The sequence below is a fragment of the Balaenoptera ricei genome, chromosome 8, assembly GCF_028023285.1.
Source record: "Balaenoptera ricei isolate mBalRic1 chromosome 8, mBalRic1.hap2, whole genome shotgun sequence".
Taxonomy (NCBI): Eukaryota; Metazoa; Chordata; class Mammalia; order Artiodactyla; family Balaenopteridae; genus Balaenoptera; species Balaenoptera ricei.
The window spans coordinates 18,343,599-18,362,544 of NC_082646.1; the positions used below are offsets into that span (position 1 = coordinate 18,343,599).

Below are 18,946 nucleotides of genomic sequence, written 5' to 3' on the forward strand. Positions count from 1 at the left end.
TTCTATTTTAAATTTTTTGAGAAACCTCCATACCGTTTTCCATAGTGGCTGCACCAATTTGCATTTCTGCCAACAGTGCACAAGTGTTCCATTTTCTCCACATCCTCACCAACACTTGTTATCTCTTGTCTCTTTGATGCCTGCCATTCTAACAGGTGTGAGGTGATATCTTATTGTGGTTTTGATTTGTATTTCCCTGATGATTAGTGATGTGGAACACCTTTTCATGTACCTGTTGGCCATTTATATGTCTTCTTTGGAAAAATGCCTATTCAGATCCTCTTCCCACTTTAAAATTGGATTTTTTTTTTCTTGGTCATTGAGTTGTATGAGTTCTTGTATATTTTGCACATTAACCTCTTATGAAATATATAATTTGCAAATTTTTCTCCCATTCTACATGTTGCCTTTTCATTTTATTGATGGTTTCTTTTGCTGTGCAGAGCCTTTTAATTTTATGTTGTCCCACTTGTTTATTTTTGCTTTCGTTGCCTTTACTTTTGGTGTCAAATCCAAAAAATCATTGCCAAGACCAGTGTCAAGGAGCTCACTCCCTGTGTTTTCTTCTAGGAGTTTTACAGTATCAGGCCTTATATATAAGTCTATAATAAATTTTGAGTTGATTTTCCTGTATGGTGTAAGATAAGGATCTGGTTTCATTCTTTTACATGTAGCTAGCTGTTCAGTTTTCCCAACACCATTTATTGAAGAGACTACCCTTCCTCATTGTATGTTCTTGCCTCCTTTGTCACAAATGAATCGACCATGGGTTTATTGCTGGGCTCTCTATTCTGTTCCACTGATCTATGTGTCTGTTTTTATGCCAGTGCTATACTGTTTTGATTACTATAGCTTTGTAATATAGTTTGAAATCAGGGCATGTGAGGCCTCCAGTTTCGTTCTTCTTTCTGAAGATTGCTTTGACTATTTGAGAGTCTTTTGTAGTTCTGTACAAATTTTAGGATTGTTTGTTCTATTTCTGTGAAAAATACCATTGGAATTTTGATAGGGATTGTGTTGACTCTGTAGATTGCTTTGGGTAGTATGGACATTTTAACAATGTTTATTCTTCCTATCCATGAGCACAAAATATCTTTCCATTTATTTGTGTCTTCTACAATTTCTTTATCAATGTCTTATGATTTTCAGTGTACAGGTCTTTCACCTCCTTGGTTAAATTTATTCCTAGGCATTTTATTCTTTTTGATGCAATTGTAAATGGGATCATTTTCCTAATTTCTCTTTCTGATAGTTATTAGTCTATGGAAACACACCAGATTTTTGTTTATTGATTTTGTATCCTGAAACTTTACTGAATTCATTTATTTTAACAGCTTTTTGATGGACCCTTTAGAGTTTTCTAGATATAATATCATGTCATCTGCAAATAATGACAGTTTTTACTTCTTCCTTTCCAAGTTGGATGCCTTTAATTATTTTTTTGCTTGCCCAGTTTGACTTGACTTGACTTCCAATATTATGTTGAATAAAAGTGGCAATAGTGGGCATCCTTGTCTTGTTCCTTATCTTCGAGGAAAAGTTTTTAGCTTTACACCATTGAGTATGATGTTAGCTGTGGTCTGTCATTTTTCTCTAATAAACTCTTCCCATATTGTTATAAGCCTTTGGTTAATTTCCAGAGTTCTAAAAAAGTTAATTCTGACAAATTTTTTGCAGTTTTCTCATTGCTATGGAGGAGACAATTTGGGGGGGACTTTGCCCATTTTCACTGACATCTCTGTACTATATTTGAAATGCCCTTCTATGTGATTGCCTTCTCATTTCTCAAAACTGAGCTCAAATGTCTCCTCCATTGTGAAGGCTTCTCTGGGTTCTCTGAGAAAAGGAGTCAGCTATTCATTTATTCTCCTATACCTCTGTGTTCAAGCTTCTGTTATTTCACTTTTTACAAAAAAAGAAAAAAACAGTTCTTTATATCTGTTCCTGTCTCTCCTCCCAGCCTGCAAGCTCCTAGCCTGTGACTTATTCATTCCCTATGCTCAGGCTAGCTCCTGACACACAGTAAGTATACAGGTTTGTAGGCTGAAGAGTATTGTCCTAGGAGACCTCAGCACTTAGCCAAGAGCTTCTCAGCTCCAGCTACCATGTTCTCCTCCTGCTTCTATGACTCATAGCTGACCTCTGTCCCTTCATTGTGAGTGAGGTTCAACAGTAATCATTAATAATAATAATAGCAGCTAATATTTACTGAATAGAGTCTGTGCTAGATACTAGCTATAAAGCTAAGAATTTTATATTCAGTAGCTCATTTAATTCCAGCATAAACCCTATGAGGTAGGTAATATTATCCTAACTTTACAGGTGAGGCTGAGTAAGGGAAGTGGCAGAACTGGGGTTGGATGAAGGCCTGACTCTAAAGCCCCTGTTCTTAACTGTCTCATCTGAGAGATCTATGAGAGACATTTGGAGGAAGGGGAGCCACACTACTCTTTCCCTTCCTTGGGACCTCTTCTTCCTCCTTGACTAAAGAGATATGGCTCCCAGGTGTGTTCAGCCCATCCCGGGCTCAGCTGGGCCACCTTGTGCTTTGAAGCAACATAACACTGAGGTCTCCTAAAGGAACTGGTCCCCAGGGCAGTGGGGTGGAGAGGCCCCATTTCCCTGGCATTGGAGTGACCGGTGCAGCCCTGAGGAGACAGGCCACAAAGATCCCTCATCAACATTCCAATTTCAACATGGTGATAGCCCCAGACTGCTGGAAAAGCCAACCCACACAGAATTGAGATATCATCCAGAGGACTCAGAAACATTTCAACAAATGCTAATATCAGTCTCTTGAATACAGCCCTGTCAGCAGGAAGTGGGGGGATTGTGCCAGCATGCATGGGGCACACTTTTTGGCACAAGGAATCTTGTTGCTCAGCAACAGTAGCTGGTTTCCCCTCCTCCTCCTAACCTTTTTCTCTGCTTCTAAGCTTCCAGTTAGCTGATGGGAGGGGCTGAGGCTGCCCAGCCCAGGCTAGCCCTTGACTCCCTTTCTTGCAACAAGGGATCTATTCATGGTTTCTGAGCAGAGTTCATTGTCTCTCTGGTGTGTGTGTGTGTGTGTGTGTGTGTGTGTGGAGGACGGTGAAGGGAGAAGCCATGTGTGAACTAGGGAGACCTCATCTTCCAACCAAGCTGGCCGGGCTATTTAATCAATGCTGACCCAAGAACAGGAGCAGAACGTTACCTAGCAGACCTTGAGGTTTTGCATTGGTGCCACGGACCCATATGGTAAGGCCATACCCTGCTCTGACCTCTTTTTCTTTCTACTCCCACCCCTGACCCCACCCTTGGAATTCTAGGCTCTTGGAAGGAGTCTCCTCTGGCAGCTCTGGTGCAGAGGAGAGGGGGCCCTAGAGGGGACCCTGTGTGGTCAACCTCCTGGTTTGGTTTTCCCCGGGGGTGACTTTTATTTCCCACTCTTGTCCCCCATATGCCTAGCCAGGTGCTTTGCCTGTAGGCAGCACTTAGCAAATCATTATTACATGAACTCTTCCTCAAAAAAAGGACGAAGAAGTCCTGTACCATTAAAGACCATTTTTGCAGGCTACCACATGGCATTGGACAGGTGAATGTTGAGGTGGGGCAGCGCCCGAGGTGAGGCCAGTTTGTTCAGAGGCTGAACTTCAAGCCAGGCTCCCTTGATACTGAGACAGGAAGAAAGGTTGAGCATGCCCTTGGAATTCTCTCTAGACCAAGCCCTGTTGACAGGGGAAGGTGGTCTGCAGGGGAGATGGGACTTACTTCAACTTTAAGGGACTCTTTCTACTTTACTGGATTATAAGTTCATTAAAGAAAGGATCCATAGTTTATACGTATTTCTTATTAATATATTATTTATTATACTTAATATTTGTGTTGTACTTTGTAAAACCCTTTCAGCCACATAATCTGTTTTCTTCCTCCCTCCCTCCCTCCCTTCCTTCCTTCCTTTTACTCAGTGTGCATTAACTGAATTCCCACTTTGTGCTAGGCCCTGAGCTAGACTCTGGGATGCCTAGACCAGAGAGGAAGGAGAGAGAGAGAGAAGTAAATGAGCATAATAGAGGGCCACAATAGGTGCTACCTGGGTTGAAGAAAGCTTCCTGGAAAAATGACACTTAAGCTGAGTCTTGCAAGGTCATAGGAGTCAGTATGTGGGAAAGGGGACAGCAGGTGCCATGCCTCCGTGGTGTGAGAGTGCGTGAGGATGCTAAGGACAGGCACGTGTGTTAGTATCACCCTGAGTTCCGCCGTGGAGGAGTTAGTGCTGCCAGGTGAGGATGGAGAGGTGAGGAGGGGCGAGATCACAGAGGATGCTGCGAGCTATGCAAGGGAGATTTGGATTTACCCTGAAGGCTACAAAGATCATTAGATACTTTAAAGATGGTGTTAACTTGCTAATGTTTGCATTTTAGAAAGATTGCTCTGGCATGGAGAAGGAATGGAGACAAAGCTAGATGGGGGAGACTATTCAATGTGTAGCAGGGGTTATCACTCTTTTTTTTTTTTTTTTTTTTTTTTTTTTTTTTTTTGTATCTTTATTTATTTTATTTATTTATGGCTGTGTTGGGTCTTCGTTTCTGTGCGAGGGCCTCCTCTAGCTGCGGCAAGCGGGGGCCACTCTTCATCACGGTGCGCGGGCCTCTCACTATCGCGGCCTCTCCCGTTGCGGAGCACAGGCTCCAGACGCGCAGGCTCAGTAATTGTGGCTCACGGGCCTAGTTGCTCCGCGGCATGTGGGATCTTCCCAGACCAGGACTCGAACCCGTGTCTCCTGCATTGGCAGGCAGATTCTCAACCACTGCGCCACCAGGGAAGCCAGCAGGGGTTATCACTCTTATTTCATAAAGGAGAAAGTTGAAATTTGGAGGGCTGATGAGTTACCAAGTTCATATAGCAGGTTGTAGACCTAGCTTTGAACTGCTGGTCCAGTGTTTTTGCCAAGATCTTACTTTCCATTACTCTTCTTCATGGCACATGAATTTTAGGCAAATGTCTGACCTACACCACTCTATGCTTTCTTACTCCCATTCCTTTGCCTCCTCAACACCTTTTTCCTGGAACACCCAATGACCATATATGTCAGTTCAAACCCTATTCATCTATGAGGGCCTGTCTCAGAGGCTGCCTCTTCCAGGAAGCCTTTCTTGATCTCCCCAACAAGAAGTAAGCTCTCCTTTGGAATTCCAGTGTTAGTTAAACTGAACTTCTCTTCTGTCACTGAACATGTGCTGCTTTGTTTACATGACTTATCTTCAGGACTCACAAGTAGGTTCTTTGAGGCAGCGGTTGTGGAGGTCCACGTTAATTTACCCTGAACTCCTTACAGTATCCCCCACCGTGGGCTGTCCACTTGGGCTGAATACTATTTACTGTGTGAATGAATGCATGGTTCGTAGGGGAGGGGCAGTTTTTCCTCCGAGATAGGAGGGAATGAGGAAGGATGGGATCTTAGGATCTGAGGAGGGATGTCCAGGGATTCAGTGGATGTCCTCCATGCTGGTGGGAACCAAGGTGAGGGGGTGGTGAAGAGTGTGGGCGTTGGAGTTGGCCCAATCTGGGCTCAGGTCTCTGCTCTGACACTTACTGGCTGTGTGAGAGAAAGGTGGGTGGGGCTAGGGGCTCCAGGAGAGCAGGGAGGCCCGAGGGGCATCTATGGGAACACACATGGAGTCCCCAAGATGAAAAAAGGCTCACAAGGGGCAACGAGGGCCCGGCCGGAGTTAGAGAGTGGGGACTTCTTGTGGTCGGTGGTGATTTCTCTCTTTGGTGAGTGACTGACAACTGTTTCCCCAGAGCCTGTTGCTGGATGGCCGAGCCCCCATGGAGGCTCAGGATGCAGAGGAGAGTCCAGGATCCTGGATCTTCAGAGCAGAGCCAGGAGACCCACTGCGGAGGCCCGAGGCCCAGCAGCAACCCAGTAGGCCAGACCGGGCCATCGGGGAATGACAGGGTGGGGGCAGTGAAGGGACAGTCTTCCTACATCCTCCAGATTCTTTTTCCCCAGATCTTCCCAGGTCAGCCTTAAATGACTGATGGTGAGAGGCTGTCTCACTATTTATCCCAGACCTGCTTTTGCTCTGTTTCCCATGTGGGGGCTTGAGTGGGCTCCGAGGCTCCAGTGATCAGAGCTCTGCCCCCTACCCACCCCAGGATGATGGGGCAGGGGGAGGCGGGCAGGTGCATTTGGGCAAACTCCCGCCGCGACTCGGGGGCTGTCTGGTCCCGGGGTGGCGTCTCGGGGTGAAGTGAGGCTGGCAGGCGGAGGCAGGGCCCCCAGACGCTCCCCTGCCCTCCTCCCCCACAGTCTCTTGGGCCTGGCGCTGGTGCACAGGGCAGCGCGGCTGGGCGGTGCTGGGAGCCCTGGTGTTGCTGGCTGGTGCAAGCATTGGCTCCTGGCTTCTAGGTCAGTGCTGGGACCTTCAGTGGCAGGGGAGGGGCAATGAACAGGATCTGGGGGATGCTGGGAGAGAGGAACGGGTGCTGAGCAGGTGTTCAAGGCAGGTGGGATGAGCATCTTTTCCATCTACTCTGAGTAGACAGCAACTAGAAATGGGGCGAAGGGCCAGCAGGAGGGACTCGGGCTCTGCGTAAAGAAGAACATTTCAGTCCTACAGTGAGAAATGTGCTCGAGTGGATGATCCAGGGAGGCCCTTGTCAAACTTTTCCAAGAGATCTTTCCCAGTCAGAGGGAGAGAGAGTGACAGAGACAGAGACAGAGACATTGAGAGAGCCATGGCTCTCTTCTGCACGTTGCAGGGGACCTGCCTCGGATAGGGTGGTGGTGAGGAGCCCCCCGGAGGCTGCCTTTGCCTCCCTCTGCTGCCGGTCCCTTGCTCTGCTCCTTGGCCCCCTCCTAGGGGAAGCCCTATCCTTCCCCCAGCCTCTCCTTGTCTTTTTTGTCCTCTGAAGCACTGTATCTGTGGCCGGCTGCCTCTCAGCCTGTTCCCGGGACCCTGCAGGATGAGGAGGTGAGCTTGAACTGCTCGGAGGCCAGCGGTGAGGAAGCCCTGCTCCCCTCGCTTCCCAGAGCAGGTGGGCCACGCCCCAAGGTCGCAGGACTCCCACCTGGGCCCCGGGCCCCTGCACAGCTCTGGGATCCTCCCTTCTGGCTGGGGGCAAGAGGACCAAACTGAAGGGCCACGAGTTCGCTGCCACCCACCTGTGTCTCCTGTACTGTGAGGGTGGGGACACGGCCCAGCCTTGTAGAGCTGATGTCTGATTTAGGGCTTTCAGCACTCCCGGGGGACGGTCTTGATCTCTAGCTGGGGCACGGCCAAGAGCCCAGGCTGCCAGGAGAGATGGCGACTCGCCCTTTGGGCAGCGTGAGGCTGCAGTGTGGGGAAGAGGAGCCAGGTGTGTGTGGGGCGCCAGCCTGGGACCGGCAAGGGTCTGGGCCCAGGGGCAAAGAACGCACAGAGGGCTGGGAACGTCTCGCCACGTTGTCTCCGCATCCCACACCCAAATCTTGTCCCCTCCCCTCCAGGTAAGAGCTGAGGATCCGAAGATACGGTGCTGCTAAGGCTGCGGGTAGAATCAGTTACAGAGGTTAGGTAGGGTCAGCTTGGAGCCTGCTTTTGCGAGCTGTGTGTGCCTTTGGGTCCGATACTGCTTTGAGCTTCCATTTCCTTCTCCATGAAGTGGAGATGAAAATAGTTACTGCATGAAGTTGTAAGCATAATAAGAGCATAAAATAAAAGGCCTTAGCACAGGGCCTCCCTGGTGGTGCAGTGGTTAAGAATCTGCCTGCCAATGCGGGGGACACGGGTTCGAGCCCTGGTCTGGGAAGATCCCGCATGCCGCGGAGCAACCAGGCCCGTGAGCCACAATTACTGAGCCTGCGCGTCTGGAGCGTGTGCTCCGCAACAAGAGAGGCCGCGATGGTGAGAGGCCCGCGCACCGCGATGAAGAGTGGCCCCCGCTTGCCACAACTAGAGGAAGCCCTCGCACAGAAACGAAGACCCAACACAGCCATAAATAAATAAATAAAAAATTTAAAAAAAATTCCCCCAAATCTCCCCCTTAGCTAGTTAAAAAAAAAAAAAAAAAGGGGGGGGGCTTAGCACAGAGTCTGGAAAAAGCAGATGCTCAATAAACAGGAACCATCACTAGTATTGTCATGAGATTTGAAATCAGAAGACCTGGATCCATCACTTGCAGATCCTGTGACCTAGGACGGGTCGCTTAACCTCCGTGCCTTACTTCCCTCTGCAGAATGTGAGGATGGGAATTCTTACCCCACAGGGTTGCTGTGACACTTAGTGATGGAGCACGTTTAAAAGCACTTGGTTAAAACACAAACCTAAAAGGCTGCACAAAGAGGGGTTATTTTGTTCTCGGAACCGGACGGCTCCCTGGGGAACAGAGAGCCTGATATGGGGTGACCCAGATGCCATCATGAAGGCTTCTTTAGGTCCCATGGTGGCCAGGTCCGGCTCGCCCTGCCCATGCCGCACCTCCATCCCACAGCAGGTGGGATGTGGCTTTCATACTGTGATTTCAGTGTCTTTCAGAATAAACACCGAGGACTTCTTGCTGGAAGTGCAGGTGAGGGCCCGGCCAGACTGGCTCCTGGTCTGCCATGAGGGCTGGAGCTCTGCCCTGGGGGTACGGATCTGCCGGAGCCTTGGGCATCTCAGGTAGCTGGGGCCAGAGCTGGGGCCTGGGGAGGGTGGAGAGCTGGTGGGTGGGGGAGGAGCACTGAAGACCTCTATCTGTCTGTCACCATCAAAGTACTCAGGAAATGGCAAGAGGTCATTTTGGTCATCTCCTGGCCTCTGGGCATGATGGTGCCCCAGTCTGTTTCCTTTGAACATCCTTGATTTTTAACAAATATAAATCCCAGAAGAGGTCACTGTCAAAGTCTTTCTCAGTCACTACACTGGTATAGTATTACATTCCGGTTATACTTAACCCCCATCTCTCGTGCCGATCGTCAGTTTAAAGCCAATTTCCTCCCGTTTTATTCCCTTCTCCTGCCAAGACTCACAGACCACAAGGCAGTGAACCTGTCTGACATCAGGCTCAACAGCTCCAGGCAGTTTGCTCAGCTGTCTCCTAGACTGGGAGGCCTCCCGGAGGAGGTGTGGCAGCCCAGGTAGGGCTTCTCAGGGGGCTGAGTGATGCCCCTCACTTCCTGGTGAACAATCCAGCAAAAATCTTCCTATCACGAGAGCCTGGTGGCGAGGACACTGAAGGTGTGAGATAGGACAACAAAGAGGAATATTTCCCAATTAGAAATTACTAACTCAGCTCACAGGAGCCCTGCCCACACAAAGTTTCACATACATCATCTTATTTGCCCCTCACAAGAATGGCAGGATTGGGTGTTATTGTCAGAGGATTTGAAATGGTACTCCTATTCCCATTTTACAGGTGGGGAAACTGAGACTCAGTGAAGTAAAGGGCCTTGTGCAAGGTCACAGAACTGATAAGCAGCCAAACCAAGTCTTGAAACCAGGCTCCTGTCTCCAAACTAGTCCCTCTCACCCCCGCCGCACTTTATTTGGATAATTCTGCTATCTCAGGAGAGAGATGGTTGACTGTCTGGAACCTGGAGACTCTCCAGAGAAGAGAGGGCTCTGGGATGGCCCCTTCCCCAAATCCTGGGGGTGGGTGCAAGCTGAGTGGGTTTCACCCTGTCTGGGTGTCCTCAAGCTTTCCAGCAGCCTCCTCCTGCCCCTGCTCTATAGCCTTCTCACCCCTTCACCACTGTTCCCGCCTGAACCTCAGTCCCCTCCTATCCGGCTCCTGTCCCCTGTGGGCAGATCAGGGGAACGTGGGGTCCCTGTCTTAGATACCTTAATGGGCAAAGGGAAGTAGGGGTGGGACTGACTCTGCCAGGAGAGCCGGGGGGCCGTGGATTTGGGAAACTAGTAGAATCCAGGCATTAGGATGCTGGGGGCAAGAGAGAAGTCAAGAAAGAGGGCTTTGCTCCAAAAGGAGTTGATTTTTTTTTCTTTTTAACAGTATGTTTTAAATTTTTATTTATTTATTTATATTAGGCTTCACTGTGTGGCTTGCAGGATCTTAGCTCCCCAACCAGGGATTGAACCTGGGCCCTCAGCAGTGAAAGCGTCGAGTCCTAACCACTGGACCGCCAGGGAACTCCCAGGAGTTGAGGTTTATGCTAGGAAGGAGGAGGCGAAAGAGGAGAGCAGGCATCTGAGTACGCAGGGCCGGGCAAAGGGCTTGGGGGAGAGTGGAGTCATCTGAGGCAGCAGCACGGGGCGAAGAACTGAGTCGGTTCACTCACTCTCTTACCCACTCATCCGCTGAGCACACATTTACTCAGGGGCCTTAGTGGGAACAGCCGATTGTCACAGTCATGAGCGCTCCATTTGTAACTTTGGGCCCTGCCCAAATCCAACTGGAGGACCTCGAAGTCCTGTGTGCCTGGGACGACTGGGCAGAGCACAGCTGCTGTTCTAGAGACCTGCTACAAGCAGGGGCCTGGGGGCTTGGGTGGGGGCAGGAAGCAGGTGGTTGTGGCTACAGAGAGGCCCCCTCTGCTCCCCCCAACAACGCCCCCCTCCCTCAGGCCCTCGGGTGGGTGTGCAGCCTGGGGTGGGCCCCGCTCAGCTTCCTGCTGGCGCTGCCTCTGTTTTGCAGGGACAGCTGTACTTCTGGTCAAATTGTTTCCCTCAGATGCTCTGGTGAGTCCTGTCCTGGGTCCGGGAAGGAGGCGGTGGGAGGAGGGCGTCTCCCCCGTGCCCTCAGGGTGGGACATCCCCACTGGGAAGCTCAGCTGGCTCTGGGGTGGGGTACCTTGCCCACCTGCCTGCAGGGCCCCTTCTTGCAGACACAGTTCTGCCCAAACAGAGCCCTGTCTACACCTCTGTCCCATTCACCACCAGCCACTGGTTTGGGTGGATAACCTCCTTGCCTCACTCCCCGCCCTGGCCTCTGACGTTCCCTGGCCTCTGGGGGCGCCCCAAAGGGGAAACAGCAGCTTCTGGAGACTAAGGATGATGGGGAAAGAGGGGTCAAGTGGGAGACAGTTTGCAGAGTTCCTTTCACCCGTCTTCCCAGTCATCTAGCCATCTCTTCATCTGTCCTTCCACGCGTCTGTCCACATGACACCATTTGACCCCTCCTATGGGACAGGCGTTTTCTTAGATCCTGGGGCTCCATAGATGATGCAGGCGCCACCCCTGCTCTCAGCGAGCGCACCGCCTGATGGGGCAGGTGGATGTGTAACCAACATTTCCAGCTTCCCGCCCCATGCTTAGGGCCAGGAATGATAAATGGGAGCCGTCCACGCTGGACCACAGGCCCCGACCGTTAGCACAGTGCTGACACCCGCCCCGCTTTCTTTCCATCTCACCAGTGCTTGTCTGTTTGCAGAGTGTGGGACCAGGCCCCTGGCTTCCCAGATAGTGGGCGGGCAGGCGGTGGCTCCCGGGCGCTGGCCCTGGCAGGCCAGCGTGGTCCTGGGTGCCCGGCACGCATGCGGGGGCTCCGTGCTGGCCCCGCACTGGGTGGTGACCGCGGCGCACTGCGTGCACAGGCAAGGCTGGGGGCTGCTGGGGGGAGGGTGCCCCCCTAGCATTTTCTCTTTGGCCGTTGGAGTGTCCTGTATACAATGTCCAACTGTCCGCCTCCCATGTCTGCTGCGAGTGGGCCCGGGCGGTGTTTGTGAAATTCTCCCTGTTCAGTGCCAAGAACAGCTCTGCCTAAATAGCAGTCATAATACAAATATTGGTTCTTTAGTTTTGTTCGGTCTTTAAGTTTTTAAGATGCTTTCACACTCACAGCCCTCCATGCTTCTTAACGTTTATCACCACTGTAATTAAATCGCTTTCCATGTAATTATTTGTTTAATGTCTTTCTTGCCCTTTACACTGGAAGCTCCATGGGGGCAGGGAAGAGTCTTGTTTACCACTGAATCCCTTTGTTGATTTTTCCCCTGCCTTGTCCCCGTGGCCTGGAATATAGTAGGTGCTTAATAAATGCTGGTTGGAAGGAATGAATGAGCTCTTTGGCCCTCTTCTCTTGATGGCGGGCAAGGCAGGTGGTGTAATCCTCATCTTATAGTGAGGAAACCGTGGCTGGGAGAGCTGAAGTGCCTCCCCAGCGATCACACTTAGGAAGTGGGGAGACAGCACTACGGAAAGCTTTGCTGACTCGGCTTAGGGCTATGATAATCACACAAGGCCCTTCCATGTTTGCTGTAAAACTTGAAGGGGCTTATGCTGGAGAGTGCAGGGGTGGTGGCCAATGATCATACTGTCTCACTTCTCTCTCCATCAGTGCCTGAGCATTTATTAAGCACCTACTGCATGCCCAGTGTCTTGCCAGCTGCTGGGGGATTCTAAGAGGCCTGAGTCCTGGGAGCTTGCAGCCTGGTGATGGGGCCCCCACTAACAGCCGCGCTTGTTGGCTTCCTCCCCCCACCAACTCATTTATGTCAACGTCTCCGGCCCCTTCCTCCCCCGGGCTCAGCTCGGCTCCCTTGTGCAGTTTCAGGCTGTCCCGCCGGTCCAGCTGGCGGGTCCATGCGGGGCTGGTCAGCCACAGCACGGTCAGGACGCACCAGGGGGCTGTGGTGGAGCGGATCATCGCCCACCCTCTGTACAGTGCCCAGAGTCACGACTATGACGTGGCCCTCCTGCAGCTCCGGACCCCGCTCCACTTCTCAGGTGAGACTGCGGTGAGAGGGGCGGCGCCGGGAGCGTGAGAGCCCCGCGGGTTCCTAAGACCCCCTTGTGCTGTGAACCCCACGTTCACTTCATGTGGTGACCGTCGTGGACTCTGGCATCACCTGGACCTGGGGTGGCACCAACTCTTCCACACGCTCTTTTGGGGACAAATGTTCTGGCCCTTTTCCCATCTGGGCTGCAGGCGGGATTTGCCTCGAGATCCCAAGAAGAGCTTCTCAGTGGCTCCATCTCCCAACAGGCTACTCCATCCCATCTCCAGGCTGGTGCCAGGTCCCGGCCGGGTTATAGTGAATAATTAGTTAACTATGTATTGACAGTTAATAGGATAACAGTTAATAACTAGCACCATGTTACGGTTAATAAGATTTACCTTACCAAGTATTCTTTCACCCCATCCTCAGAACAAACCTGACAGGGAGCTGAGGCCGGTGTATGTAGATAAGGATGCTGACCTTTAGAGAGGGAATTGACTCTCTTCAAGTTCACGAGGCAAACAATTCCCGGGGCAGAGCGTCTCCTCCACTCCATCTGCCCTTGAAGGGCAGCTCTTCCACACGCATGTGCCAAGTGCACTCACCTACAGACACACATGCTCACACACACACACACACACACATGTGTGCATGCCCTCACATGCTCACACACTCATGCAAGGCTCACATAAGTATGCACACCTACTCCTGTGCACGCCTACATACACACACACACACACACACACACACACACTCAGCACTCCTCCCTCCCATTGCTACCTGGAGCCTTGGGTTTCCCCAGCAACAGTGGTTGCTCTATGCCGTTCACAAATTCTACCGTATGTGGGTGCTCTCTGCACCGTTGTTCAACAGTTAATGCTTCTAAATTGACATGGATATATTTAAAGGGAAACTTTAGGTTACTACCTAATTGGAGAACCCATATGACTTATAGTAAATAGATAATAACCAGAAAAATGCACAGAGTGAAAGCAAAACAGTGCTCAAGTCCCAGCTAGGCGCTGTGCTCTGCAGAACTGCCGCGTCAGGCCGCTCTCTCTGTGCTTGGAAGGGGTGGGCAGGCGTGAAGAGAGGCACAGAGTAGCACCAGACAGACTCTTTCTCCTTGGTGCAGAAGAGGGGCTGAAAGAGAACCGAGGAGGAAATACTTTCTCCCAGCGAAGTGGCGTTTATCTAACGGCAGGTCTATGCATTACGTAAAATCAGGTTCAGGCTCCGCCCACAGGCCAGGTCGCCCACTTTTGGAAACCATGTCCCAAGAGGGTCCACACACCCTGGGGAAAATCCAAAATGGGTCCTCATTAGGAGAAGTTAGGTACAAACACCCAGAAGGAGTTTCCATCCCCCCTCAACCCCAGGTGGGGATGCACCGTGTGTACACCGCCCGGCCTAGGGCACCAGGCACGCTGCAGTTTCCACACTGTCCTCTGCGTGAATGGTAGCTCCCACGTGGGCCAGTGCCTGACCCGCACAGCTGTACAGGAGCCCGGAGCCAGGACTGTTTGAGGAGGGGGTGTGGAGGACATGCCCGCCCTGGTCCTTTGCCCAGGCTCGCGGGCAGGGAGGCCGAGCCGGAGTGGGACCCGGGACCCCTGCCTCTCCGCAGACACCGTGGGCGCCGTGTGCCTGCCGGCTGAAGAGCAGGATTTTCCGAGGGGCTCGCAGTGCTGGGTGTCTGGCTGGGGCCACACTGACCCCAGCCACAGTGAGTCAGCTCCCAGGGCCCGGGGCGCACAGGGGTGTGGGTGTCAGGGCGGCATCCTCTCCCAAGGGGAGGCACCTCCCCCTCCCACCTCCTCCTCCCCTGGCCACAGGGCAGCGCCAGCTCCCTTCTCCTCTGGCATCACCCCTGGCCAGACCCAGGGGCCCCAGTCTCCCCTGCCTGGGTCTTTCTGGGAGAACCACCTGGTGTTTTCCCCTAAACCCAGGCCCCTTCGTCCCCCTCCCCTTCTCCCAGGAGGGCCACGGCCTCAGCAGCAGGGTGTATGTGTGGGGTCTACTCCTCCCCTTCGCTCCCAGCCCCCAAGTCTGACGGACCCCTGCCTCCTCGCCCAGAGGCCACAGCTGCCATCCTGGGCTCCCCTCTTTGGGCCTCCGCACCTCCGGGGCCTCTAAGGCCCTCTCGCCGCCCTGCTTTCCCGGGCCTTGCTCTGCGCCCCTCCATCTCCGCGTCTGCCTCCCGCAGCCCACGGGTCGCACACGCTCCGGGACACGGTGGTGCCCCTGCTCAGCACCCGGCTCTGCAACAGCTCTTGCGCGTACAGCGGGGCCCTCACGCCCCGCATGCTGTGTGCCGGCTACCTGGACCAGAGGGCCGACGCGTGCCAGGTGCAGGCGGGCGGGGCCCCGGGGCGGGGGGGCGGGGCCTGCGGCCGGGCGCCCGGCTGACACCCTCTCCGCGAGCGGGGGCGCCCAGGCAAGTGGGCAGCGCGCTGCGGGTTGAAGGCGCGCGAGGCAAGACGGGATCCGTCCTGGGAGCAGGACCGCCTGGGATGCAGTGTGTACTCCTGGCCCCGGGGGTCGGGGGTGGGGGACTGGTCTGCCGCCACTCCACCAGGAAGGCCTATCTAACCGCCTGTTTCTCTGTGTCCCGGGGCCTGGATGCCGCAGGGGGATAGCGGGGGTCCCCTGGTGTGCTTGGACAAGGGCACGTGGCGCCTGGTGGGGGTGGTCAGCTGGGGCCGCGGCTGCGCAGAGCCCAACCACCCCGGCGTCTACGCCAAGGTTGCCGAATTCCTGGGCTGGATCCAGGAGACGGCGCAGGTGAGTCGGGGGGAGGCAGGTAGGGCACACCCGTTTGTGAAGGACCACTAACCCTCGGAAACCGTGACCCTCATCCCTCGGGCCTGGGCCCTGCTGGGGGCTGGGGAATATTCCCAGACTGGGAGGAGGAAGAAGTGAAGCTTATAACGTTGAATCCATTCTATCAATTTAAGCATTCACTAAGGAAGAGCTGACCTGAGTTTGTAGCCCAGATCTGCCATTTCCTGTGTGACCCGTGGCAAATTCCTAACTTCGGTAAACCTCAGTGTCCTGGTAGTAACCATCGTGGCTACTGTATATGCCATCATATGTGACGATTACATGAGGTCAGGCCTGCCCAGCGCTAGGCTTAGAGTGAGTGGCCCAGGTGTTATTATGTATTTACTTGTGACCATGACTCATCCCTGGTCGTGCCTGCTCTCCCTGCCCTAGGGAGAGAGCTCAGCATTTAGCAGTTTGAGTTCAGCAACGGATTCATTCTGTGTGATCCTGGGCTGGCCACTACACTTCATCCGTTCAGTGGAAGAGCCAAGTGAGAATGTGTATAAAAGCACGTGATCTGCATAAAGTACTTTACAAATGCAGGGTGTGATAGTGGGAAGCATCCTTCTGCAAGGTTGGGCTCAGGGCAGGTGGTAGATAATAACCTTTAGAGTTTACAGGGGACCTATGCGTCCACCTTCTCATTCAAACCTTACAAAAAACCTAGAGAAGCAGATATTTTAGCTCCATTTGATAGAAGTGGAAATGAAGGTTCTGAGTGGTTAAGTGATTTATTAAAATGCTAGTTACTCGGCTAACCGAGGATGGAGCCACTCTGTAGATCAGCTCCTTTCTCTTTCAGCCCAGGACTCCCTCCCCTGGTCCTGTTGTTTCCTCGGTCTCACTGCGTGCGTTCCAGCCTCATGTTTCCTGGGGTCTCTGGCAGGTCCACTAGATGGAGGAGAAGCAGCAGCCCCGGATGCAGAAGGCATGGATCTCCTATCGCTGCACAAGAGACAGTCACCACCCACCGGCCAGCCTCCAGGCCACAGGGCCTCTCCCCTCCAGCCCTGATTTCCAGTCCCTCTATCTCACCAGAGAGCCTCAATGACAGGAGAGAAGCTGGGGTTGGGCTGGGAAGGTGGGGGAGCCGAGAGGTGGAGAGGGAGCAGCTGGAGAGGAAGAAGGTGCTGGCGGAAGTCGGGAGCCTGCCCTTCTGCCCCCTCCCCTCCCCAGCCCCTGTGCGCATCTTTTGGGAGAATGCTCAGGGATGCCCTGGGCCCGCCTTCTCCCTGCGCTCTCAGGTGGGGGAAGTGCCTCCCTACTGACCCAGGCTGGGAAGCTCCTGGGCAGATGGGGTCAAGGCTGGACCGGCCCAGGTTAAGCCCATGGAGTCAGGATCTGCCCCACTCTTCTGTCGATCTCACCTACTTCCTGCTCTCACTTGGCTCTGGCTGGCCCTGCTGGGGCGGTGGGGGGCGGGGGGCACGGTAAGAAAACTCTGGTTGGTGTTGGAATAGGGTGTAGGTTTTAAATGACAGTTCTGTGAACTGGTCCAGGACTTCTGGTATTAAAGTGAAATGATGTATGGCCTCGGTCCCGTCCTCCCCCCACCCCCATTCTCTCTCTTTCTCTCACACCCACATTAAGGGGTAGTAGAATTACAATTTTCCTCCTGTACATGTTTCTTAAAGCTCTGGAACTGACTCCTGCTCATATAATTCTGTACATTTGTTAAATCTACATGTCATGATTGACAACAGAAAGCCCCAGCCTTCCAGGTGCTCTGATACTGCAAGTCTGAGTGCCACTGAGTCAGTGCTTCCTCCAGGAGGGTCTGGCTTCCCCACGAGACCCATCTCTCCTCAGCTCTTGTTTCAGGACTGGGCCTTCTGGCTCGGGAGATGTCTTTCTGCGTTTCTGCCAAGTTAGCATTTTCCTGGTTAAGCTTCTCCCCCACTCTCTCCTCTCTAGCAATTAAAATGCAATTGGTATCTTGTTTCTAAAAACTGCAATGAATTTTTTATGGTGCTTACCCAAGGAAATGCAATTAGCGTTTAGCAATAACACAACTTTTTCGTGAGTTTATCAGCATTTTTTTGAGGGGTAGTACAAATGAATATTCATTCCTGGAGGGTCTGCTTCCTTTTCAAAGAAGTGCATTAGAAAAAAAAGGCCACAATTTACTGTCGTTTAAAAACAGCTGGGGAAGTGGCTGCTGGGAATCTGCTGCCCAACTGCAGAAGCAACGTGGGTGAGGCCCTGGCAGGTGGTGGGTGGTCTGACCCTGTGTTCTGAGAGCCCCGACCTCCAGCCTCCATCCCGAGATCAGCATTTACTTACCCGACTCTGGTGAGTCCCCGCTTCAAGAGGCGGTTTCAGGGCTGCCGACCTCCCTGGGCAGGGAAGAGTTACCAGCAAATCCATCAGCGATGATCTTTTTTGTGTTTCTGTTGTTGCCCATAGGCGTTTGCGTATTTAAAGGGAAGTTTTTATTTACCACAGTCATTATGATCTGTTAATAATCAGTAACACTTGGATACTATTTTACAGTTTATCAATCCTGCTCACACGTGGTATCCCATTTAAATCTCACACCATCTGTGTGGTGAAGATATTATTATTGTGCCCATTTCACAGGTGAGAAAATTCATTCAGAAAGATGAAGTGACTTCCCCAGGACCAGCCAGCTAATAAGCGCCAAAGCCAGGATGGGAACTTCGAGTCTTTTTACGCCAAATCCACATCATTGTTTTGCACACAGATGAACGAGATGGTCCAATATTGCACAGAAGTATAGAATGGGAAGGTTGGTTTAGTCACCTGCCTACAGTCATGCATTGCCATCCCTCTTTTTTATAGGTGAGGGAACCAAAACCTGGGAAGTGGCTCCTGCCAGAGACCCTTCCTGGGCAATGTTCTTACAGATTTCCAGTTCTGCATGGTCTGACTTAAAATGTTACAAATGAGTATTTTCCACAGGAGGACGATAAAGAGAGCCCTAATTAGAGAATTTGCTAATAGCGATTCCCTGTTTACCTATAGAAGGTCCTTGTATCTTTCACCAGGCTACCAGTCAGATCTACGGACTCAGAGGCTCTCACCTGCCCTTCCTGTATTGGCAACTGCCAATCCAGCCCTTAGGAAAGTGAGGAAAAGTGGGTGCCCTGGGCCAGCTGCTGGAGGGCAGGGCTGGAGATGGGAGCAAGGAAGGGTAGCAAGATTCAGGTCCGGAAGGATTTTAATGAGGACCAGCTGGGTGCCCAGCTGTGTGACACGCTGCAGGGAATTCAGAGGCAGAGAAGCGGCTGCCTTATTGGAGCCATGAGGCTTATTTGCAATAAATTATTAGCGGCCAGCCAGGCACGAAGCCGAGTGGTGAGGCAGTAATTGCTAAGGGAGCTCCAAGGGCCTATTGTTGACAAAGTCAGGGCATTTCTGTGTGCAGGAAACCTGTCTCTCTCCCCAAGGATTCAGCATCCCACCTGCCTCGGCAGAGCTTGCCAGCCTCCTGAGACTTGTCAGGAAGGTGGGTCCTGGCTGCCAGGCCCAGGGTAG

At 52.3% G+C, this 18,946-nt stretch overlaps 1 protein-coding gene across 1 annotated transcript; it reads left to right on the forward strand.

Annotated features, from left to right (window-relative positions):
* Window positions 1-3,181: 3,181 nt before the first annotated feature.
* TMPRSS5 (transmembrane serine protease 5) lies at window positions 3,182-16,394 on the forward strand. Its single transcript, XM_059929318.1, has 13 exons — window positions 3,182-3,237; window positions 5,785-5,908; window positions 6,296-6,394; window positions 6,901-7,023; window positions 8,492-8,627; window positions 8,972-9,085; window positions 10,600-10,643; window positions 11,335-11,497; window positions 12,451-12,629; window positions 14,250-14,348; window positions 14,829-14,971; window positions 15,254-15,406; window positions 16,335-16,394. Exons 1-13 carry the CDS (start codon window positions 3,235-3,237, stop codon window positions 16,341-16,343), a joined length of 1,389 nt encoding a protein of 462 aa, XP_059785301.1. The 5' UTR covers window positions 3,182-3,234; the 3' UTR covers window positions 16,344-16,394.
* Window positions 16,395-18,946: the final 2,552 nt, after the last annotated feature.

Bases quoted from the DNA above. Each gene is read 5' to 3' on its own strand.
- TMPRSS5 (XM_059929318.1), top strand. The intron at 5,909-6,295 runs GTAGGCCAGACC...CCTCCCCCACAG, and splicing joins CGAGGCCCAGCAGCAACCCA to TCTCTTGGGCCTGGCGCTGG. The intron at 8,628-8,971 runs GTAGCTGGGGCC...TCTCCTGCCAAG, and splicing joins CGGAGCCTTGGGCATCTCAG to ACTCACAGACCACAAGGCAG.